The 20,736-nt window shown below is 40.5% G+C and overlaps 1 protein-coding gene across 2 annotated transcripts in view; it reads left to right on the top strand.

The window, feature by feature from the left end:
- Window positions 1-2,494: 2,494 nt before the first annotated feature.
- Window positions 2,495-20,736, top strand: part of si:ch73-236j9.2 (solute carrier family 35 member E2A) — a 48,652-nt gene continuing 30,410 nt past the window's right edge. Inside the window, exons 1-3 of one of the 2 annotated variants that reach the window (XM_041207371.1) lie at window positions 2,495-2,577; window positions 9,075-9,610; window positions 10,983-11,118. In XM_041207371.1, coding sequence (XP_041063305.1) covers window positions 9,289-9,610; window positions 10,983-11,118 — 458 coding nt within the window. In that variant the 5' untranslated portion in view covers window positions 2,495-2,577; window positions 9,075-9,288. Of the gene's footprint in view, window positions 2,735-9,074; window positions 9,611-10,982; window positions 11,119-20,736 lie in introns of both variants that reach the window. The other variant, XM_041207370.1, reaches the window with a different exon arrangement.

The raw sequence follows: 20,736 nt of genomic DNA, 5'->3' as shown, positions 1-20,736 counted from the left end.
TCTAGATTTGCAATAGGTTCCAAAATACTAGACAATCTCATTAACAGGTATCAAAAATGAAAAATATACAGATGGCATGTCTCCAAATCATAAAATGATTATAGCATAGAAGGAGGCCATTTGTTCTGTCAAACCATACTGGCTCTCAGCAAGAGCAATTTAGCTCCTGCCCTACAGAATAATTTGCTTGCCTTCAGCATTCACACCAACCTTCAGTGATGACTAAATTCACTAGCATTGCAACCTCTTATTTTCTATACCACAATAAAAGTGACCTAGCAGCTGCCCCAAGCTGTAGTATGTCCCTCAGCACGTAGCCCTGGACCTTGGAATGTGCCAGTCTGCAACACTTGGTTGAGGACAACTCTTTGTACTGGCAGACCAGCAAGTTTCAAGCAGACCAAAGAGTGTCTTTCACTGAGTTAATGGTCCTCCAGCTGCAGTTGATGTTTGTTTTGGTGTGCATGCCTGGGAACAGTCCATAGAGCACAGAGTCCTGCATCATGGAGCTGCTCAGGATGAACCTTGACAAAAACCACTGCATCTTTCTCCAGACCTTCTTTGCAAAGGCACATTCTGGAAGGAGGTAAACAACCGTCTCTTCCCCACCACAGCCACCTCAAGGGCAACATGTGGAGCGGATGAGACTCCAGGTGTCAGGAAGACATAATAATTCTCATAATATTATTGGAATTTAACTTAAAATAGAGTAATAGTGCAATGTATCTACGTGTCTATATGTGTGTGTCTGTAAGACTTAATTGAATTAGAGGCAGCTGGTCTGGATGCTTTGATGTAGGAAGAGAAGTTAGGTTTGAAATGTTAATTAGGTAAACATGGGGAAATTTAGAAACATCAGTGTCAAGGGAACATTTGCATTTTTAAATAAACCAGACTAGATTGTTTTCAAAGGAGGGAGTGAAATATGTCACCTAGCCAGGTGAAGTTTAGAAACAGTGTGTTTATTTTTCCCAAAGATTACTGGTAAAACTTAGTGCTATGAGAGATTTTTATTTTCCGGGAGATAAAGTCCAAAGACATGGTGAAATAATGGGTATTTGCATTCAAAGGGAAATATGTATAAAGGAGCAAATGCTGTGTGTAAGGGTAGGCACGTTAAGATCTTACAAGTGTGAAAAAGCCTTCGGCATCTATGCCTCCAGTGACTGAAGTTAAGAGAATTCACTTTGAATTCGACTTGTTCAGGATATCATGTTTCTTTGCCTGGGTCTTTTAAAATCTATGTGTCTTACTGTTGCCTTAACAAAAATGTAACTGGGAGTTAGATTTATTAGGGGATTTAGAAGTTATCATAGTAGTAATTTGTAGATCTATGCATGTATTTAAAAATGTTTCTTTTATTAATGTTTAATCTAGTTTTGTAAAAACCTATAAGACTTGGTGGTCTTATTACTACTGATTTCAAGTCACGCATCCCGAAATTTATACAAATTTAAAATTAGTTATGACAGTTGTTTCAAGTTTCTCTCTGGGATTTGAACAGCTCAGCATTTACCATCTGCTGAGTCATAACACCAGGCATGCAGGAAGGATCTGATGAGGAAGGCCTTTCTCACCATCAGCCAAGCTATGTCTCGGTGCTTGTTTGCAAGCTCTGGTGATGAGGTATTCTGCCAAATGACTTTGACAGAATGTTTAGGGAACCATCTGGCAGGATCTACCACTGCCATTTCTTGCTGGGTCTCTGAGGACATTATTTGCAGGCCACTGCCTGATGGACCTGTGATCAAAGGTGTTTATCTGCATAAACTTTCCCAAATGGGATAGGTATTACGGTACGGTCCAACTGCTTGGAGCATTCCGTGGCAATGTGGCCAGACCCATCCTGCGCAACACCAGGGACAGGCAGAACCTCAGCATGTAGTGACACTTGGTATTTGCATACCGCGGGTCTTCGCACAGCTTGATGCAGCCTTCAGGATGAGGGTGATGTTGGACACCTCCCCCCCCTTCCCCCGCTTTTATCTAGAGGTTTGTACATTGTGTCCTTGTGAACATAGTGCATTTTCGATCTACAGATAAAGCAGAAGATGGCTCAGGTGATCACCACTGGCCGAAAACATCTATTGTTGAAACCCAGTGTGCAAATGAAAATAAATGAGGCTTTCAAATGGAGTTTGGTCTTGCCGTCGTACAATAAAGTGAAAGAGGAATAGAAGATTCTTGATCTTTGACAAATGAAGCTTTGATTCTGTTTTCTTTAGAAAATGAGGCAGAAGTCCAATTGAAACAAAAGTCTGTGGCTCATAACTATTGTCTTCAATAATTGGGTACAGGGTTGCCAACACTGGCTGAACATATTCAGGAGGTGCCAATGACATGAACTCCCACCTTGAACTGCCCCTCCCCCAGGGTGTTTGCGCAACATGTCAATCATCACCGAGCCCCGCCTCCCCGTGGCTTTTCAATGTTTTGATTTTTTTTTGAAAATCCTGTAGGTCACCCTATTGATGGAGCTGTCGCTCTGGCTGACACGCTGCAGCCCACAATGCCCAGCGGAGGATACTCTTGACGCCACCTGACGCTCCTTGTCTCAACCGATGCTGCAGTGTGACGGTGGGCGCCGCTCTTCACTAGGTTAAAGCGCACTTAGTTGGGGGGATTTATCCTCAAAACGTATGCCTGTACAGAACGATGGGAGGCGTGGTTAGGATGTCTGGGGAGAGGCGAATTCCGCCTTTGTTTGTGAGGAGAAGCGGCGGCGAGCGGGCGGGTGAGTGAGCGAGCGAGCGATGCGGACCGGAGAGGGACAATGGCGATGCGGACCAGAGAGGGGCAAGGGCGATGCGGACCGGAGAGGGGCAATGAGTCAGGCTAAGTCTGACCGTGGAGGGGGGACTGACTGACTGACTGACTGACTTGGTCTGCGGTAGGGGGAGTTGTGATTGAATTCTGGCAGATCCTCTGGGATTGCTGCTGCAAGAAATGCTTTCGGTCCTTTTTTTTAAAAAAAAAAAATCCACTGCGAACTGTCGCATGCGCTGAAACCCAGTCTGTAACTTCTCTTCCACATCAAACGTTGCATTGTAGAAGCAGGATGTCCTTGTGTGGAGGTTAATCCTGAGCCCTGGTGGGTTTACGAACGTCGACTTGTGTGTTTCTTTCCACCTCGGAAAATAACTTGAATCTCGCACCGCGTAATTCAGTTCGGTAGCTTGCACGCCACTAACTGGATTAAAAAAAAAAGTTATTTTTCCCTTCTGTGGCAGTGATTTGACCTAGAGCGCATCACAAACCTGCAACAGAGAGAGAGAGAGAGAGAAAAAATCGCTAACAGTAGCACCTACGTATGCAGTTCTCAGGCCAAAACTTCATAAAGATAAGCTTTTTCATCTGCTCTCATCACTTACCAAGTAGCAATGTCTCACGGAGCTGGTTTGTTTTGCTAAAAGTTGATCTCTTATTGGATATGAATTCGACAAAAATAATCCTAATTATGGATTTTGCATGCTAATTAAAAACAGTTCATTGTATTTAAATAGTGCTTATTTTGATAAGTGATGTACTAGATAAATCCTGCGCATTAGTCAGTATTGACTCGACATTTTTTTAGCTTTTACTTTGCACTGGGAGTAAACCTGCTCAGTTACAGCATCTGTGGTATCTGGCCTGTAGCTAGCTTTACATACAAGATTTATTTTCAACCTGATGAAAAGTACGAGGTGGAATACTCCCCCCCCCACCCCCCGAAAATAGACGGGCGTTTGTACTGATGAATGAAAGAAAGAACTTGCATTTATATAGCACCTTTCACGACCACAGGATGTCTCAGAGCACTTTACAGCCAGTGAACTATTTTTGCATTGCAGCCACTATTGTAATGTAGGAAACGTAGCAGCTAGTTTGTGCACCAGGTCTCACAAATAGCAATTGAACAAGTAACCAGATTTTTTTTAGGTGCTGTTTGAGGTATAAATATTTGTCAGGATGTCTGGAAAACTCTTTGCTGTTTGAATAGTGTCATGGATTGTACTCAAGAGGGTAGATGGCTTTGGTTTAGCATCTTGTACGTTAGAGAGCATCCCCTAACAGTGCAGCCTCAGGACATGGCTCTCTTGTCAGTAGTGGGATATTTACTACCAATCAAAAAATCTTATCAATCTTTTTTTTGTGCTGAGGAATAATCTGACTTGATTATTGAGGGAATACCGAAGGATCCTTGTTTCCTATTGTTTGTTGTACAACACCAACCAGTATGTGCTGTTTTAGGTGACTTGGTGACTGTATGTTATTTGAAACAGTAACCATGAACAAAGTGGCTTCACCAGATAAGTAAAATCTTATCAAATTGTAGTGTTCACAATATTTAAAATAACCAGTACGCAGTTTTTTAATCACAAAAGCAAAATACTGCAAATGCCAGAAATCTGAAATTAAAGACGGAATGCTGGAAAAACTGAGGCCTGGCAGCAACTTTGGAGGGCGAAACAGAGTTGGTGTTTCATGTCTGTGACCTTTCATCAGAATTTTTCATCCAAAGTTTTACAAATACTGTCACTCGACTAGATTAATCGTTTATTATTGGATATCTGCTTCCTTTACCCAAGTTACTTTTCTATTTTCCGTGATCACTGGGCCATGAACCTGCTTTGGCTTTGTCAGATTTCTACCTGTGCCATTTTTCTTCCTCTCACCTTGTGGGATAGGCTCTGATCTCCCAATAGCACTGTTTTTCACAGCTCCACAATTGACAAGTGACATTGATTGAGTGTATTTAAGACTGAGATAGATAGGTTCTTGATTGGTAAGGGGATCAAAGGTTATGGGGAGTAGGCGGGAGAATGGGGTTGAGAAACTTATCAGCCATGATTGAATGGCGGAGCAGACTTGATGGGCCGAATGGCCTAATTTCTGTTCCTATGTCTTACGGTCTTACAACAGCAAATCTACAGTCTGGGGCACTGGATGGTTCAATTCCGATCCCATCGCTTCATGAGGCTGTGAATTGGAGTTCCACGTGGCAACCAATGCTTTGCAAGAAGGTTGAGCTCGAGCCCATTCTAGGACTTGAGCAGTTAGTCTACTCAGCTAATTAGTGAGCAAGAGTGTGCACATGCAGTGCCTCAGCTGAAATATTAAGCCCATTTGTCTGTTCTGATGGTTCAGGTGGACAGTAAAGATTTCATGACACTATGAAGAAGATTGGTGTATTTTCCTGCTACCTTGACCAATATTCTTCCTGCAGCCAATACTATCAAAAACGGATTAACTGGTAATATCATTACTGTTTGGGGACTATGCAAAATGCCTCTTTTACCTATTTCAGTGATTTAATTTCAAGTAGTTCATTATGTATAAAGTACTTTAAGGCATACAACAGATGTGATAAGGGGCTATTTAAATGTTTTCCTAAAGAATCCTAACAAATTACACAAGATCATGGTAATTAAATTATATGAGAAGTTTAAATTTTCTAGAGAGAAATGCAATGAACATAAATGGCTGGCATTATTTCAAATGTTTTCATTTGACATGTGGCAAATGAGTTATTTGTGTGTGGTAATATTTACAATCCATAATGATGTTTGAGTATATTCAAAATTTGTTGATGTTGATCTTTAGGTTAAAGTCTTACTCCAGAGTGGTCAAGGTCTAAGATGATTTGCAATACAGAGTGTGCTGCTTTGTCAGGTGCAATCTTTCAGATAAGATGTTAAACCATGCCTGCCTTCTCTTATGGATGTCAAAGATCCCATAACACTTATTTTGTAGATCAGGGGAATTCTTCCCCAGGGTCCTGATCAACATTTATCCCTAAACCAGCATTACTAAAATAGATTATCACATTTTCTTTCAGGATATCCTGTGGTTGTGAAAGATGTGATTTAAATACGGGTCTGTTTTTTCTTCAGATTTTATTGGCCAAGCAGAGTAAATGGTTTAATCCCTAATTTTGTCTTTCATTCTGCATTGAAAATTTAGCTACAAAGTTTGAGACTGCAAGTTTGAAATTCAAACTTGTTATTTGAGTGATTGCTTTTTATTTGAAAGCATCGTGCTCCATTATCAGCCTGTTTGGAAATAATTGGTCTAATGACATTTGAACAATTGCTATATAAAATGCTGAAGAGCTTAATGCTGATTTAGTATTGAAATATTATGCTAAAGGCTATCACAGCATCGTTTTGTTTTGTACATGCATTTCATGATATGCTTTGTCATGACACTGAATGAGAGTCACTGGAACCTTCTGTTTCTGTTATGCTTTGAGATTTCGGTAGCATTTCCAAACAACCAGTGTTCTTTAACATAGCTTTTACAATAAGGCCAATAGATGGTGACTTGCAGCCTTCTTTGTGATGAGCAACAAACAAAACTTCAGTCGATGCTGAGGTGCTATGCATGAAACCCAACAGTTGACTTTTACCTAGTATTTTGTTGCTTAAAGTAGTGTATTAAATTCACTAATATGAATTTTTTTCATTTAATTTTATGAAAGAAACAATAATTATGGGTCATTAGAACACACTAAACTAATTACCAGAATTATAATATTGAAAACCATGTGCAATGTGGCAGAAAATTCCATCAATATGTGTTGAATCTAATCCAGAATTTCGGGAATGCTCTTGGCATTGTCAATTTCAGACAGTGGGCTCTCCTTAGAATTCAGTTGTAAGAATTGAAATACTACATAATTGGATTAAATGCAGATTTGTTTTAAAAGAACACATTCCAGTTTTCTTCATATTAAAACTAGAACTGGTTCACAGCTGCTTCATCAGTGACCTTCTTTCCATTATAAGGTCAGAAATGGGAATGTTCACTGATGACTGCACAATGTTCAGCACCATTCACGACTCCTCAGATACTGAAGCAGTCCATGTCCAAATGCAGCAAGACCTGGACAATATCCAGGCTTGGGCTGGCTAGCGGTAAGTAACATTCGCGTCACACAAGTGCCAAGCAATGACCATCTCCAACAAGAGAGAACCTAGCCATCGCCCATTGACATTCAGTGGCATTACCATTGATGAATCCCCCGCTGTCAACATCCTGGGGGTTACCATTGACCAGAAACTGAACTGGCCTGGCCATATAAATACTGTGGCTACAAGAGCAGGTCAGAAGCTAGGAATCCTGTGGCAAGTAACTCACCTCCTGACTCCCCAAAGCCTCTCCACTATCTACAAGGCACAAATCAGGCATGTGATGGAATACTCCCCACTTGCCTGGATGCGTGCAGCTTCAACAACACTCAAGAGCCTGGACACCATCCAGGACAAAGCAGCCTGTTTGATTGGCACCCCATCCACAAACATTCATCCCCTCCACCACCAATGCACAATGATAGCAGTGTGTCCTATCTACAAGATGAACTGCAGAAACTTGTCAAGCCTCATTCCCACAAACCTACAACCGCTACCATCTATTCGGACAAGGGTAGCAGACAGGTGGGAACACCACCACCTGGAAGTTCCCCTCCAAGCCACAAACCATCCTGACTTGGAATATATCACTGTTCCTTCACTGTCACTGGGTCAAAATCCTGGAATTCCCTTCTGAACAGCACTGTGGGTATACCTACACCACATGGACTGCAATGGTTCAGGAAGGCAGCTCACTACCACCTTCTCGAGGGCAATTGGGGATGGGCAATAAATGTTGGCCTAGCCAGCGACGCCCACATCCCATGAATGAATTTAAAAAATAAATGTTCTGGAGCTATGGATCCACCCCTTTTCATACCACTGGAAGGATTGTTCACCAGCAGCATGTGTTGTTTTTCAGTAATTCTATTTTCTGGTGCTGTTTCTCTGCTGATGAAATTCTACATCAGCTTGTGAGGGAAAGTGCAGCACTGCTCCTGCATTGAGCCCAGTGCTGAGTCACCATGGGTATAGCAGGTGCTTTGGTGTCACGTTGATATCGAGAAATCGTGGCAAAGGTTAAAAGAATTCTGATGCAGCACTCTCTATCTGTGCCTCGGAAAGTCTTTGCGCAGGAGATGTATTAAAAGAAATTAAAATTTTCCTTTATACAGTGCTTTTCATGATTGCGACCAGCAAAGTACTTTTGAACTGTAGTCACTGGTGTAATACAGGTGACATGATAGACAATTTGCACACAGCAAAATCCCACAAACAGTGTAATGATGACCAGATGATCTGTTTTTAGTGATGTTGATTGAATGATAAATACTGACCAGGACACATAGGGGGAACTCCCTTGCTGTTCTTTGAAATAGTGTCATGGGATCTTTTACGTACACCTGAGGGGCAGACTGGGCCTGGGTTTCACATTCCATCTGAAAGGTGGCGCCTCTGACAGTGCAGCACTCCCTCAGCACTGCACTAGAATGTCAGCCTTGATTTTTTGTGCTCAAGTCCTGGACTGGGACTTGTGCCTGGAACCTTCTGATTCTGAGTGCTACCAGCTCAGCCCTGGCTGACACTGGCTTGAATTTTGCCACAAGCATCAGGAACCCAATATCTATCAGGTTCATTTCTGGGTTGTGAACCCGTTTGAGATGATGGTGCACCTTCTGGTGGTATTTTATGGTGGGTGGCCAATTAGGTCACCACCACGTTTGCTGTCCAATTAGGAATGGTAGGAGGATTCCAGGGGTAGGATCTGCACAGTGCAGCCCATTGCAAGGGAGGCCAGCAGCCCACCCTGTGACTAGTGTGAGCGCCACTGAGGCCAAATCAATAGCAGGGAAGCAATGGAACCACCATCAGTATTGGGAATGAACAAGATTTCATTAGGCCCCTGAAGATCAGAGACACCTGTCTCCAGGAATTCTACACTCCTATTCCTTTGTTCTCCCTCCCCAACCATTTATGTGGAGAAAAGGCGGGCTTCAATTCTCAGCCCACTAATTTCAACTTCGCTAAAGGATATTTGAGTTTCCTGATCCATAGCATGACAAGAAAGCTGTCAGAACCATCCAATTATGTAGTTTCTACCTTTTAAAACCTGTTTGGATTTAAATGTTTAATAGAATATTAGCAAAGGCAAGAATGCAAAAAGGCAATTTTTATACAAGACACATTATATACCAAATATTTTTACAGGTTAATTTTTAAAATAAACTTTCTCTTTGCTTTCAGCTGCTGAATGGATGTTCTGACATTAATAAGGTGGAAATTATCAATGCTACAGGAACTGGATGGTGACCAAATTACACATTTACCTTTAGCAGGGCCGTTTACGTAAACCTTTCTTGGCTTTATGTTATTGGCAGAGTGACCATTTTGTCCTACTGGAACATTTAACACATTTCGCCTTCCATAACTGACCAAGCCACAGGCAGCTAGCTAGAGCATGTCTCTAACTGCGAATTCCCAAGCTCTGCCAGACAATAAGAAGCCTCCTGTTGAGAAGTCGTCAAAAGAAAAGAATTTTCCAGCTCGCTGCTCCCTTTTAAATAGGAATGAAAAGATTGTAATTACAAGAAGTGACAGCTGTACAGATGAAAATGTATTAAAAATCACCATCACAGAGACAACTGTCATTGAATCAAACTCTGGAGTTTGGAGTGTCAAAGCCATGATGTATCTCAGCCTCTGGTATTTTTTCAGCTTCTGTACACTCTTCCTCAACAAATACATCCTGACTTTGTTGGAAGGAGAACCAGGAGTGCTGGGTAAAATCAATCTTTAATGTTAATGTGTTACTGTTTTTGCACTGACCGTTCTGGGCCTAACTAGCTAGTTTTGAAGCTTTGAACTAAACAACTTGTTTTTAAAACTCCATGTGCTGGTGCAACCTACTCCCCATCCTTGTCCTAGGCACTATTTATACATTCACCATAATTTTCTGAAAATTACAATTGTAAATGAAACCAGAGGCAAAATAAGCAAGTACATTTTTCTTAGAATGCTGATCTCTTACAACTTCAGAGATTTTATTTATGGAAGGGATAGTTGTAGTGTTGTATCATTTTCTTTCTGTAGTACTTGTTACAATCAAAATATAGAAAAATGTGAGTAAAAAACTGGATGCAGAAATCTGAAATAAAAACCTAAAATGCTGGAAATACTCAGAGGGTCAGGCAACATCTGGAGAGAAAGAGTTAACGTTTCCAGTTGATGAGTTCTGATGAAATACCATCAACCTGAAACACTAACTCTGATTCTCTTCAGAAATGCTGTCCGAGCTCAAAAATATATTTGCACTGAAAAGACTGTATATGGGAATTACTTTAACTACACTAGAATACTATTTAAAAAAGTTTATTTTGGCATCACTGTGGTGTTGGACACCACTGATGTGTTTTATTTATATTAGGAATGTCTTTTTCAAATCCAGAAGCCTCCTGTTTTTTTCTCCTCCCAAGGGATTGCTTAAGAAGGAGGAGAAAACTTTAAAAACAGATTTTAGAATTAGAAAAACATTTTCACGGGATGTGGGCATCACTGGCTAGACCAGCATTTATTGCCCTTGAGAAGGTGGTGGTGAGCTGCTGCCTTGAACTGTTGCAGTCCATATGGTGTAGGTACACCATAGTGCTGTTAAAGTTGCACAGCAAGATTCTTATAGAAGTAGGAAAAATGATATGAGTAATAGAAGACGACTTCTCAAAAGCAGGATTAACAAAAGATGAAAAAATCTCTCCCAGTAGCTTAGAAGTAAATTCATCATTTAACAGACAAAAAAAGGGTTCCAGGTTTAATTTCTGGTCTGTCCTGAGATAACAGGCAGTGTTACGGATGTTAAATTTGACCTCAGCAACCTTGGATTGCATTAGGGAAGAGTAGCCTAGTTTCTTGCTTTTGACTCATGCTGGGAAAGAGGTGTCTATACAAGAATGTGGACACCAGAGGAGGACATGATTGAGTTCAGCTGTATTACTCTCATGATAGAACAGTTTACCAACATATGTTATTTATGGCCAACAGATTCAGAATTTATCCTTTGAACACTATTGATTTAAAACTGAATTCTTGATTAATGAAGATTGACGAATGGAGTTTGTACTAACTCTTGATCATCTTTTGTTACTCTGATTTTTGCAGGTGCTGTTCAGATACTTACAACCACTGTGATTGGTTGTTTCAAAATGTACGTCCCATGTTGTTTGTATCAGCACAAAACCCGAGCTGAATATCCATCAAACTTCCTTATGATTATGTTCTTTGTAGGATTAATGAGGTGAGCTGGAGAAGAGTAGGTGAATTCATTAATCAACAAATCCTATTTTTATTTTATGTATTATTTTGCTCTTTAGATTTATGCTTGTCACTTGGGTATTCGGGGTAGGCAGGAAACCGGCTTCAGGCTGGTGGCTGTATACTAAAACACAAAAGTCTTCCATTTGTGTAGCAGAACCTTAGTCTCTGGAAGTCAGCTGTTATTTAACTGACTTAATAGTTCAGATGTCAGACATTCCACCTAAAGTCAGACTTTTAAAAAAAAATCATCAATGGGCTTTGTTATCTGAAATCATTACTGGTAAAGTGATCTTAGACTTAGATTATTGCATTGTAGTGATATGAACATCTATTTCTGAAAATGCACTGAAGGTTTTCCTTGTGTCTGCACAATATACTTAAGTTTTGTCCAAGTAAAATGCAATCATCCTTTTAATTGCTCCTTTTAAACCTTGGCCTAGTGTTCACCTTTTACCGCCAAACATCCTATCTACCCAACCCTTCAAGCACCATCAGCCCCACATGTGGCAGAGTGCAGGCCGCCTGAGAAGTTCTTTTACATAAGAGCACATTTTAATATTTTTGCTATTCTTTCACAGAATATGGGTGTTGCTGGCTAGCCAAAATTTATTGCCCATCTCTAATTACCCTTTAGAAGGTGAGCTGCCTTCGTGAACCATTGCAGTCCATGTGGTGTGGGTACACCCACAGTGCTGTTAAAGTTGCATAGCAAGATTCTTATTATAGATGTAGGAAAAATGATGGGAGTAATAGAAAGTAATAGCTCAAAGGCAGAACTCTCAGAAGAAGAAAAGGCTGATCTTCCCCAGTGGCTCAGGGGTAAATTCACCCAATAACAGACTAAAAAATGGTTCCAAGTTTAATTTCTGGTCTGTTCTGAGATAACAACTAGGCAGTGTAATGGATGTTACATTTGACCTCAGCAGCCTTGGACTGCATGAGGGAAGATTAGCCTGATTTCTTGCTTTTGTGTCCTGCTGGGAGAGAGGTGTCTATACAAGAATGTGGACACCAGAGGAGGACATGATGAGTTCAGCTGTGTTATTCCTCATGATAGGATAATTTCTCAACATGTGCTGTCGAGGCTACTTCCCTTTTTAAACCATACATCACAAGGGAGAAGAAAATTTGAGAGAAATTAGTTTTGAAGTAGGCAGAAATTTGACTTGAGTGTAGTTGTGTAACATTGGTTTTTCATCTCTAGGACTTAGATTCAAATCTATCCCAGACTGAGAGAGTCACTTTTTCTATTGGTGGTATGAAATTAGTTAGGCAGTCTTAATCTAGTTCCTAATGGGCTAAGGCAGCAGAAAATGGGAAAATTGGGCAGGTTGACCTACTGCATCTACGTCCAAACATCAAGATTCCTCTTGACATCCCCTAGCAGCCTGCTGCCTCACTGTATGGAAATGGCAATGGAGAGACAGTGCTCAAGCCTTCTACCATCCAGCACTAGTATCACTAACCCCACTGATTGCCAGAAAAGGAGAGGGGAAGTGGTTATTCCTGGGTTGTTGCTCACTCCAAGCCCAAAAACATCATTTTGATGTGGATCTTTGGTGCTTTCTGTCCTTTTAAATCAACTCTTGTCCCTTCAGCTGCTGCAGTTGCAGGTGTCCATTAGAGATAGAACACATCTCCTTCTGACAATCGCAGCTCTGTCTTCCTCAGATTCTGCTGGAGTCTTATACTGCGTAGTAAATGAGGCCCACTCTGAGAAACTGGACCAGGGTTGCAACAGGGTCAGATAATGGACATATCCCGCCCCTGTGGGACAGGGCTGGACATGAGGGAAATTCAGCACCTGTTGTAGGTAATGAAAGAACTGTCATTCGTGGTAGTTGGATGCCCCTCTGAGGTTTGGACTGATGCATGTTGTTGGGACACAGTAGAAGTAATTTTATATGTATAGTCTTGTATGGGATTGTGTGAGTAAATTGAGTTTATGATGTAATTAAACTTTTGAGGGGATTAGATCATAACATTTAGCAGTGGGAAAGAGCCTGAGGTCCAACAAGCTGGTCCCTTTCAGATTCCTCATAACCCCACTGTCACGACTCACTGGGGATAGTGCGCTGCAATATCAAGCCCCACTGCTCTCCGAGCCACGACAAATGTGAAAATGTTTGATGAACCCACCTAATTGTTTAATTTAGTTTAACAAAATAAGAACACCAGGTTTGTAGTTAACAAGTAAATAACTGTTTATTAAACAAGCTGTCATTAACCAGTGGCAAAAGAAGAAATATGAACTGCTAATTTCTCACTCTACAACCTAAACTCTATCCCTTCTTAAATCCCTGTAAACACCCATTCAAGACAAACAAAAAAACATGCATTTTAAGGGTGGGATAAAACAGTTCAATAGCACCAATCCCGGAGTACAGGATTCGATGAGTTGATTTTGATTGATGTCTTCCAAATTCCTTTTAGTTCTTCCAGCACTTTCAGTCTTTAGTTCACTAGTTGAGCTCTTGCCTTTCAATGTCTCTAACAGTGATTTTCCCCATTGCCTCTTGACAGGGTTTTCAAAGAGAGAACAGGTTATAGAGATATGAGGAGAAAAAGCAAGCTACCTACTATTGTAGGATTATTGGAACGTTACACAGGAGAGAGAGGTTTTAGGTCTTTTTCCTTTCAGACTGGGAGCTATTCTGCTGCACTGCTCTCACACAAACCTTGGTCACCTGATTAGGAGCCAATTAAAACATTGTCAGGTAGTTCTCCATTGGACCAGACTCCTCCTTGGCACCATCCTCCCTTTCATGGCACACTTTGTTCCAGGAAACAACATTATATATATCCCTCACACTGTTCCAGTGGACATGTCTTTCAACTGTAGCCATTGTAATTTTAGTCCAGAGCCCAACAGAAATAAAAATACATACTCCCACCCTTAAACGAGATGAAACACCATTTCAAAAATGCATTTCATCACAAGGTATGTGACACATGGGCAACAAAACACAAGATTTACTTCCATTCATCCTTCTTCCCCCTTGTACCATCTTATACAATCTTTAGCATTTCTTACCCCTTTAACTTATTTCAGTATTTTACACCCGGGACAATGCATCCGCGTTTTTAAACCCAAATGGCTAGACTTGTGCTACTTTACATGCTCCTGTGAGTCTTTCTGATCCAACATGGAAGATTTGTCTTTCTGCTTTAGGACCTTTTCCTTAATCACTTTTAATGGACCTCTTATTTCATGACCATAGATCAATTCAAATGGACTAAATCTGGTAGATTCATTTGGAGAATCCCTGGTAGCAAATAGTAAGAAATCTAATACTTTGTCCCAATCCTTTAGGTATTCATGGCAATAGGTCTTAATCATGGTTTTGGGAGTCTGATGGTATCTCTCTAATGCACCCTGTGTCTGCGGGTGATAAGCAGTAGATTTTAGTTGTTTGATACCCAATTGCTGATTTATGTCTTGGAAAATTTTTGACATGAAGTTAGAACCTTGGTCAGAATATATTTCAATCAGTGGACCATACGAGTGAAAAACTGAGTTAACTTTTCCACTATCAAACTAGCTGTAATTGTCCTTAAAGGAATAGCTTCTGGAAATTGGGTTGTCATATCCATGATTGTAAGGATATACTGATGTCCTGCTTTCGTTTTGGGTAATGGTCCTACACAATCTACTAATACCCAACTGAATGGTTCCTCAAAAACTGGCATGGGTATTAAAGGTGCCTGTTTGACTATATATTGAGATTTACCTACTGCCTGACATGCATGACACATTTTACAAAATTGCACTATGTCCTTATGACATCTTAGCCAGGTAAAATGCCTGTTTATCGATGCTTGGGTTTTCTGTATTCCTACATCTGCTGCATAGGAATTTCATGTGCTACTCGCAAAATCTCTTTACGATATTTGGGCGGTACCACTATCTGATGAACAACCATCAATTCCTCATCCGCAGGTCTGTGAGGGTATCTCCACCTTCTCATCAGAACTCCGTTTTTAATGTAATAGCACTCCAGAATTCCTTCAGCCTCAGTTTCAGTGTGAGTTGACTGTGCTAACTTGTTTAACTCTGGATCTGCTTTCTGAGCCTCAATTAATGAAGACATGCCAAACACTTCCTTTGAATTATCCTCATCCTCAAAGAAAGTTTTGGCTACTCTAACATCTGTTTGTGGTATTACTTTTGACCTCTGGTGACGGACTTTGTTTAGCCATTGCTGTGGTCACCACACATGATGGAAAAATATCAGGAACTTGTTCTTGTAACTGCTCCGTCTCTTTAGTCTCTCTTGGACTTTCCATTATTATGGGTGAAGCTATAATCTTCACTCCTGCCAAATCATTCCCCAGGAGTAAATCAACCCCATCTATGGGTAGTTTCTTAACTACTCCTACAACCATCAATCCAGACAACAAATCACACTCTAATTGCACTTTGTACAATGGAACTGGGATATACTCTCCACTTATCCCGTTTACCAATACTTTAGCTTTCATTGAACTCCCTGGAGGGAAAACTAGGTCCTTCTCCAGCAAAAGAGTTTGAATAGCTCCTGAATCCCTTAATATAGTTATGGGTTTAGCTGCATCATTTGTTGAAAAAGGGGTTCTTTTTCCTTTAGACAAAAACCCTTTATATCTCTCATTTACCTTAATTACTTCACTGCATTCACAGCAGTGTTTACCTCCAGACCCTTATTTGTTGCTAAAGCTACAATATGATCCGTGGCATTTCCTTTTTTGAGTTCTCATTTCATACTCTCTCTCACAAACTCCAATAAGTCCTATGGGCCTCCCTCACAACTTCCAGCATTCTGAACAAATGTGTCCCCCTTTATTACAATGGAAACACTTAGGCCTTTGAGTTTCACCTCCACTCTCAGTACCTTCTTTCCTGACCTGAGGAGGAGATCTCAAGGTATTCCTAGCTAGCCATTCTTTACCCTGGCTACTTTCCTTCGTTTCACTCTTCCACTTTCTATCCTTTTCAAATTTATGGGGGTGATGGAAAAAAGGTTAAGTTTTATGGATCAACTCATAATCGTCAGCCATTACTGCTGCCTGTCTAGCAGTTGCAACCCTTTGGTCTTCAACATGGGTTCTTATTACAGAAGGTACAGAGTTTTTAAATTCTTTCCAAGAGAATGGCCTCTGAGAATTTCATAGGTAGCTTCAACTCCTAATGATCGTATCCACCTGTCAAAACTACTTTGCTTAATCCTCTCAAATTCAACGTAACTTTGCCCAGGCTGCTTCCTTAAATTTCAAAACTTTTGTCTGTATGCTTCAGGGAACAACTGATATGCACTCAAAATGGCCTTTTTCACCACATTATAATCCCTAGAAACCTCCTCTGACAGTGAAGCATAAATCTGCTGTGCTCCACCAGTAAATTTGCTCTGCACGGGCAATGTCCAGTTTTCCTTTGGCCAATTCATCTGTTTAGCCAATCTCTCAAATGAAATAATGAATGCTTCAACATCTCTTTCCTCAAATTTTGGAAGAGCTTGTACAAATTTAAACATCTCCCCACTGGGTTTTAGGTTAAAGGTTTTCTCGTCATCAGAACTTTCCTCAGCATCTGATGTCTCCTTTTTAAAATCCTGCTTTTTCAGCCAGTACTCTCTGTCTCTTTACTTCATTCTTCCTTCCATTGCTAACTTTTCTCTCTGGACATCAAGATTTTGCATTTCTAATTCCCTTTCTTGTTTTCTTTCTCTCTCCTGCCTTCCTGCCTGTTCCCTTTGAAATGCTCTTTCTCTTTCCTTTTCTTTTTCTGCTGTTTCTTTTTCTGCTGCCTCTGGTTCCATTTTTTTAAATTTGCAACTTAATTTGAACCCATTCCAAAGGACCACCCCTTGGTCTCTCAGGTATTCCTTCCAATTTCAAATGCTGTGCCATCTCTTCAATTATCTCTGCCTTCCTAGCTTTGGAAGGTAATCCTACTCTTAATTTACTTGCTGATTCGATTAACCTGGCTTTTGGGATCCCTTGTAAAATAGTCAGGGACATCTCTTCCACTTGCAGGAAAGCTTCAGCAGTTTCCAGTGCCATCTTATTTTTGACAGTACAGACCTGGTGTTTCCTTTCAGCTTTTATTACTTACAAAATCTATACCCAATTGATCGTTATCTTTTGTTCCAAAATATCTTGGTCAAGCTCCCAAACTTTGTCACAACTCACTGGGGATAGTGCGCTGCAATATCAAGCCCCACTGCTCCCTGAGCCGTGACAAATGTGAAAATGTTTGATCAACCCACCTAATTGTTTAGGTTAACAGAATACGAGCACCAGGTTTGTAAACTTAATAAGTAAGTAACTGTTTATTGAACAAGCTGTCGTTAACCTGTGGCAAAAGAAAGAAATATGAATGCTAATTTCTAACTATAACCTAAACTCTACCCCTTCTTGAATCTCTATAAACATACATACAAGACACAAAAAAACATGGATTTTCAGGGTGGGATAAAACAGTTTAATAGCACCAATTCCAGAGTACAGGATTCGATGGGTTGATTTTGATCGATGTCTTCCAAATTCCGTTCAGTTCTTGTTGATGACACAAGGTGGCCTTCCAGCACTTTCAGTCTTTAGTTCAGTGGTTTGAGCGCTTGCCTTTCAATGTCCTTAACAGTGATTTACCCCATTGCCTCTTGACAGTGGTTTTCAAAAAGAGCAAGTTATAGAGATATGAGGAGATAAAGCCAGCTAGCTATTATTGTAGGATTACTGGAATCTTACACATACACAGGAGAGAGAGGTTTTATGTCTTTTTTCCTTTCAGGCTAGGAGCTATTCCACTGCACTGCTCTCACAAACTCTGGTCAGGAGCCAATTAAAACATTGCCAGGCAGTTCCCCATTAGATACCAGACTCCTTCTTGGCACCATCCTGCCTTTCATGGCACACCCTGTTCCGGACAACAATATTGTATATGTCCCTCACACTGTTCCAGTGGACGTGTCTTTCAGCTGCAGCCATTGTAATTTTAGTCCACAGTCCAACAGAAATAAAAAGAAATGTTCTTTGCACCACTCCAACTCTCTCCTTTCTAGCTAGAAGCACTTCCCTCAATTTGGTCTACTGCATTCGCTGCTCCCAATGCGGTCTCCTCTATCTCAATGCGGAGAGACCAAACACAGACTGGGTGACCGCTTTGTGGGACACCTTCGGTCTGTCCGCAAGCATGACTCAGACGTTTCTGTTGCTTGCCATTTCAACACACCACCCTGCTCTCATGCCCACATGTCCATCCTTGGCCTGGTGCAATGTTCCAGTGAAGCTCAACGCAAACTGGAGGAACAGAACCTCATCTTCCAGTTAGGCACTTTACGGCCTTCCAGACTTAACGCTGAGTTCAACAACTTCAGATCACGAACTCTCTCCTCCATCCTCACCCCTTTTTGATCACTTTTTTTCAAATATTTATTTTTAGTGTTTATATTTTTATATGTGTGTATATTATATATTTTTCCACCTATTTCTATTATTATTTTTAAAGTTTATTTCCATTCATTGTTTTATCCCCACCTTTTAGCCTATTTTGATCTTTTCTCCAACACCATCCCCTCCCCCCACCCCCACTAGGTCCATCTGTCACTTGCTTATTCTGCTTTCTACTCTTAATGTCACCATTAGCACCTCCTTTAGTCAATATCAACATCGCTTTGACCTTTTGTTTATGACAGCTTTTGCAATCTCTCCTTTGCCTCCCTTTATCACTGGCCTTCTATCCAGCTTCACCTGGCCCTCCCTCCTTAAACAGTAGATATTTCACCACATTTCTACTTCTCTTTAGTTCTGAAGAAAGAGTCATATTGACTCAAAACATTAACTATGCCTTTTCACAGATGCTGTCAGACCTGCTGAGATTTTCCAGCAATTTTTGTTTTTGTAGCACATTTTGTTGACTCTTGAGCCAATTAACATTTTTCTATTGATTTGATACAAATGCTTGTCTTAATTTCCATTCTTATCCATGGGCTTTAAAAATCATAGTTTGGTAACATTCTGCATTGTGCACTCTGGCCCTTTCCTCTACGTTTTAATTTATAAAAAGAAGCAAACACCATTCATGTCAGTGCCTTTTTTTTGGTAATTTATTGCACAACTTTGTAACCCTTTATCTACAAGGGCTCTACTTTTTTTTTATCCTTGACTTTCTAATTTTTAGCTTATCTGCATTAGTATTTGAGTCCTTCACCATAATGAATAATTTGATCAAATTTTAGTCCTTAGCTTAAGCTTGTAGACTTCAGTAAATCATAGCAAACTTATTTTTTGTAAAAAGAACAAACCCAACCTTTTTAAATTTGCTGCAAAACAGAAAATTCTCTGCTCACAATTGTTTTATTTACTTATACTCTCAATTTCTTCTATACATTCCTGCACTGGTAAAAGCAGCCTCATAGCTTACTCTTTTTATAATTGTAGGCTTAGAATATGCCAAGGATTTGCACCATTGTAATGGTACATTGACATCACAGGACCTGATTTATGGCATAAAAGTCCCAGTAAGTTATGGAATGAGTAACTTCAACCATTACTTACAGTATTCCATAATTTCTGGAGAGTTTTCAACTGTTCCGCTGTTCCTCTTGCTGAAACATTTGAATAGCTAATTATCATAACGGTCACCCATTAAAATCAATGATTGAGTCTGCTGAATTAACACCATTATGATTGCCACTGTCACTTAGACTGTTGTAGAATTATGTTGGTGGGCTCAGTCTTTATTGTGTAATCACAGAAATCATCATTTACTGTTTAAATTAAGATACACTTGCACCACCCTCATTAGGTTATTTTTTAATTCAGCGATGCAGTTAAAACAGTGTCACTATTGCAATGTGGAAAGCAACATAAATTGTGTATATCTGGGGAGAGTGGATAGCTGTTTCCTAGCCTTAAACCATCATCCAAATGTGACTTTTTAAATATTTAGTACAGATCATTTAATGTGCATTGTAAATATAGTCAAGGGTGATCACAATGTGCCTATTTTGAAACTTACTGCAACTAAAGCAAATAAGAAATAACACAGGCATTACAGACTGCTTGAATAACTGAAGACTGTAATCCCTCTGGTTTCCATTTATTCATGCAACCTCAGGAAGGCTGGGTTGAAGAGGGGAATTTCTAATAAACTGGCCAGACAGATATAAAAACAGCCTTTAAGGCAAACTAGCACTGTAAAGTGAATTTGGACTTGCTTCTGTTCATCAATTCAAACTTTAAACATCCAGTTAAACCCTTGAGTCCTTGACTAGCATCATACTGCAATGTGTTTTTACTTTGACCATTGGCCTCAGTCCTGAGATGCCACAATGCTGCCTACGAGATATTCTAATCGGTTCAAAGCAAATATTTACTAGAGAATCAGGACGCATAGCATTCTAACTTATGGGGCTGGATTTTCATGTTTCCGTCCATCTTGGAGGGTGATGAAGGATGAGAGCTAGGGCGCCTAACGCTTATTTACAGAACTGGGCTAATGTCCCAGTGAACGGAGGCAACCCTTCTAATCTGCCTGCCTCCAGGCCTACTTCTGGAGGTGGGGCCCCAACTCCAGCACGCCCCTGCCCCATGAAAACAGCATGGGTGTGCACTGCCC

This window comes from Carcharodon carcharias, chromosome 15 (genome assembly GCF_017639515.1).
Source record: "Carcharodon carcharias isolate sCarCar2 chromosome 15, sCarCar2.pri, whole genome shotgun sequence".
Classification (NCBI taxonomy): Eukaryota; Metazoa; Chordata; class Chondrichthyes; order Lamniformes; family Lamnidae; genus Carcharodon; species Carcharodon carcharias.
This window is presented reverse-complemented; position numbering and strand designations above follow the sequence as displayed.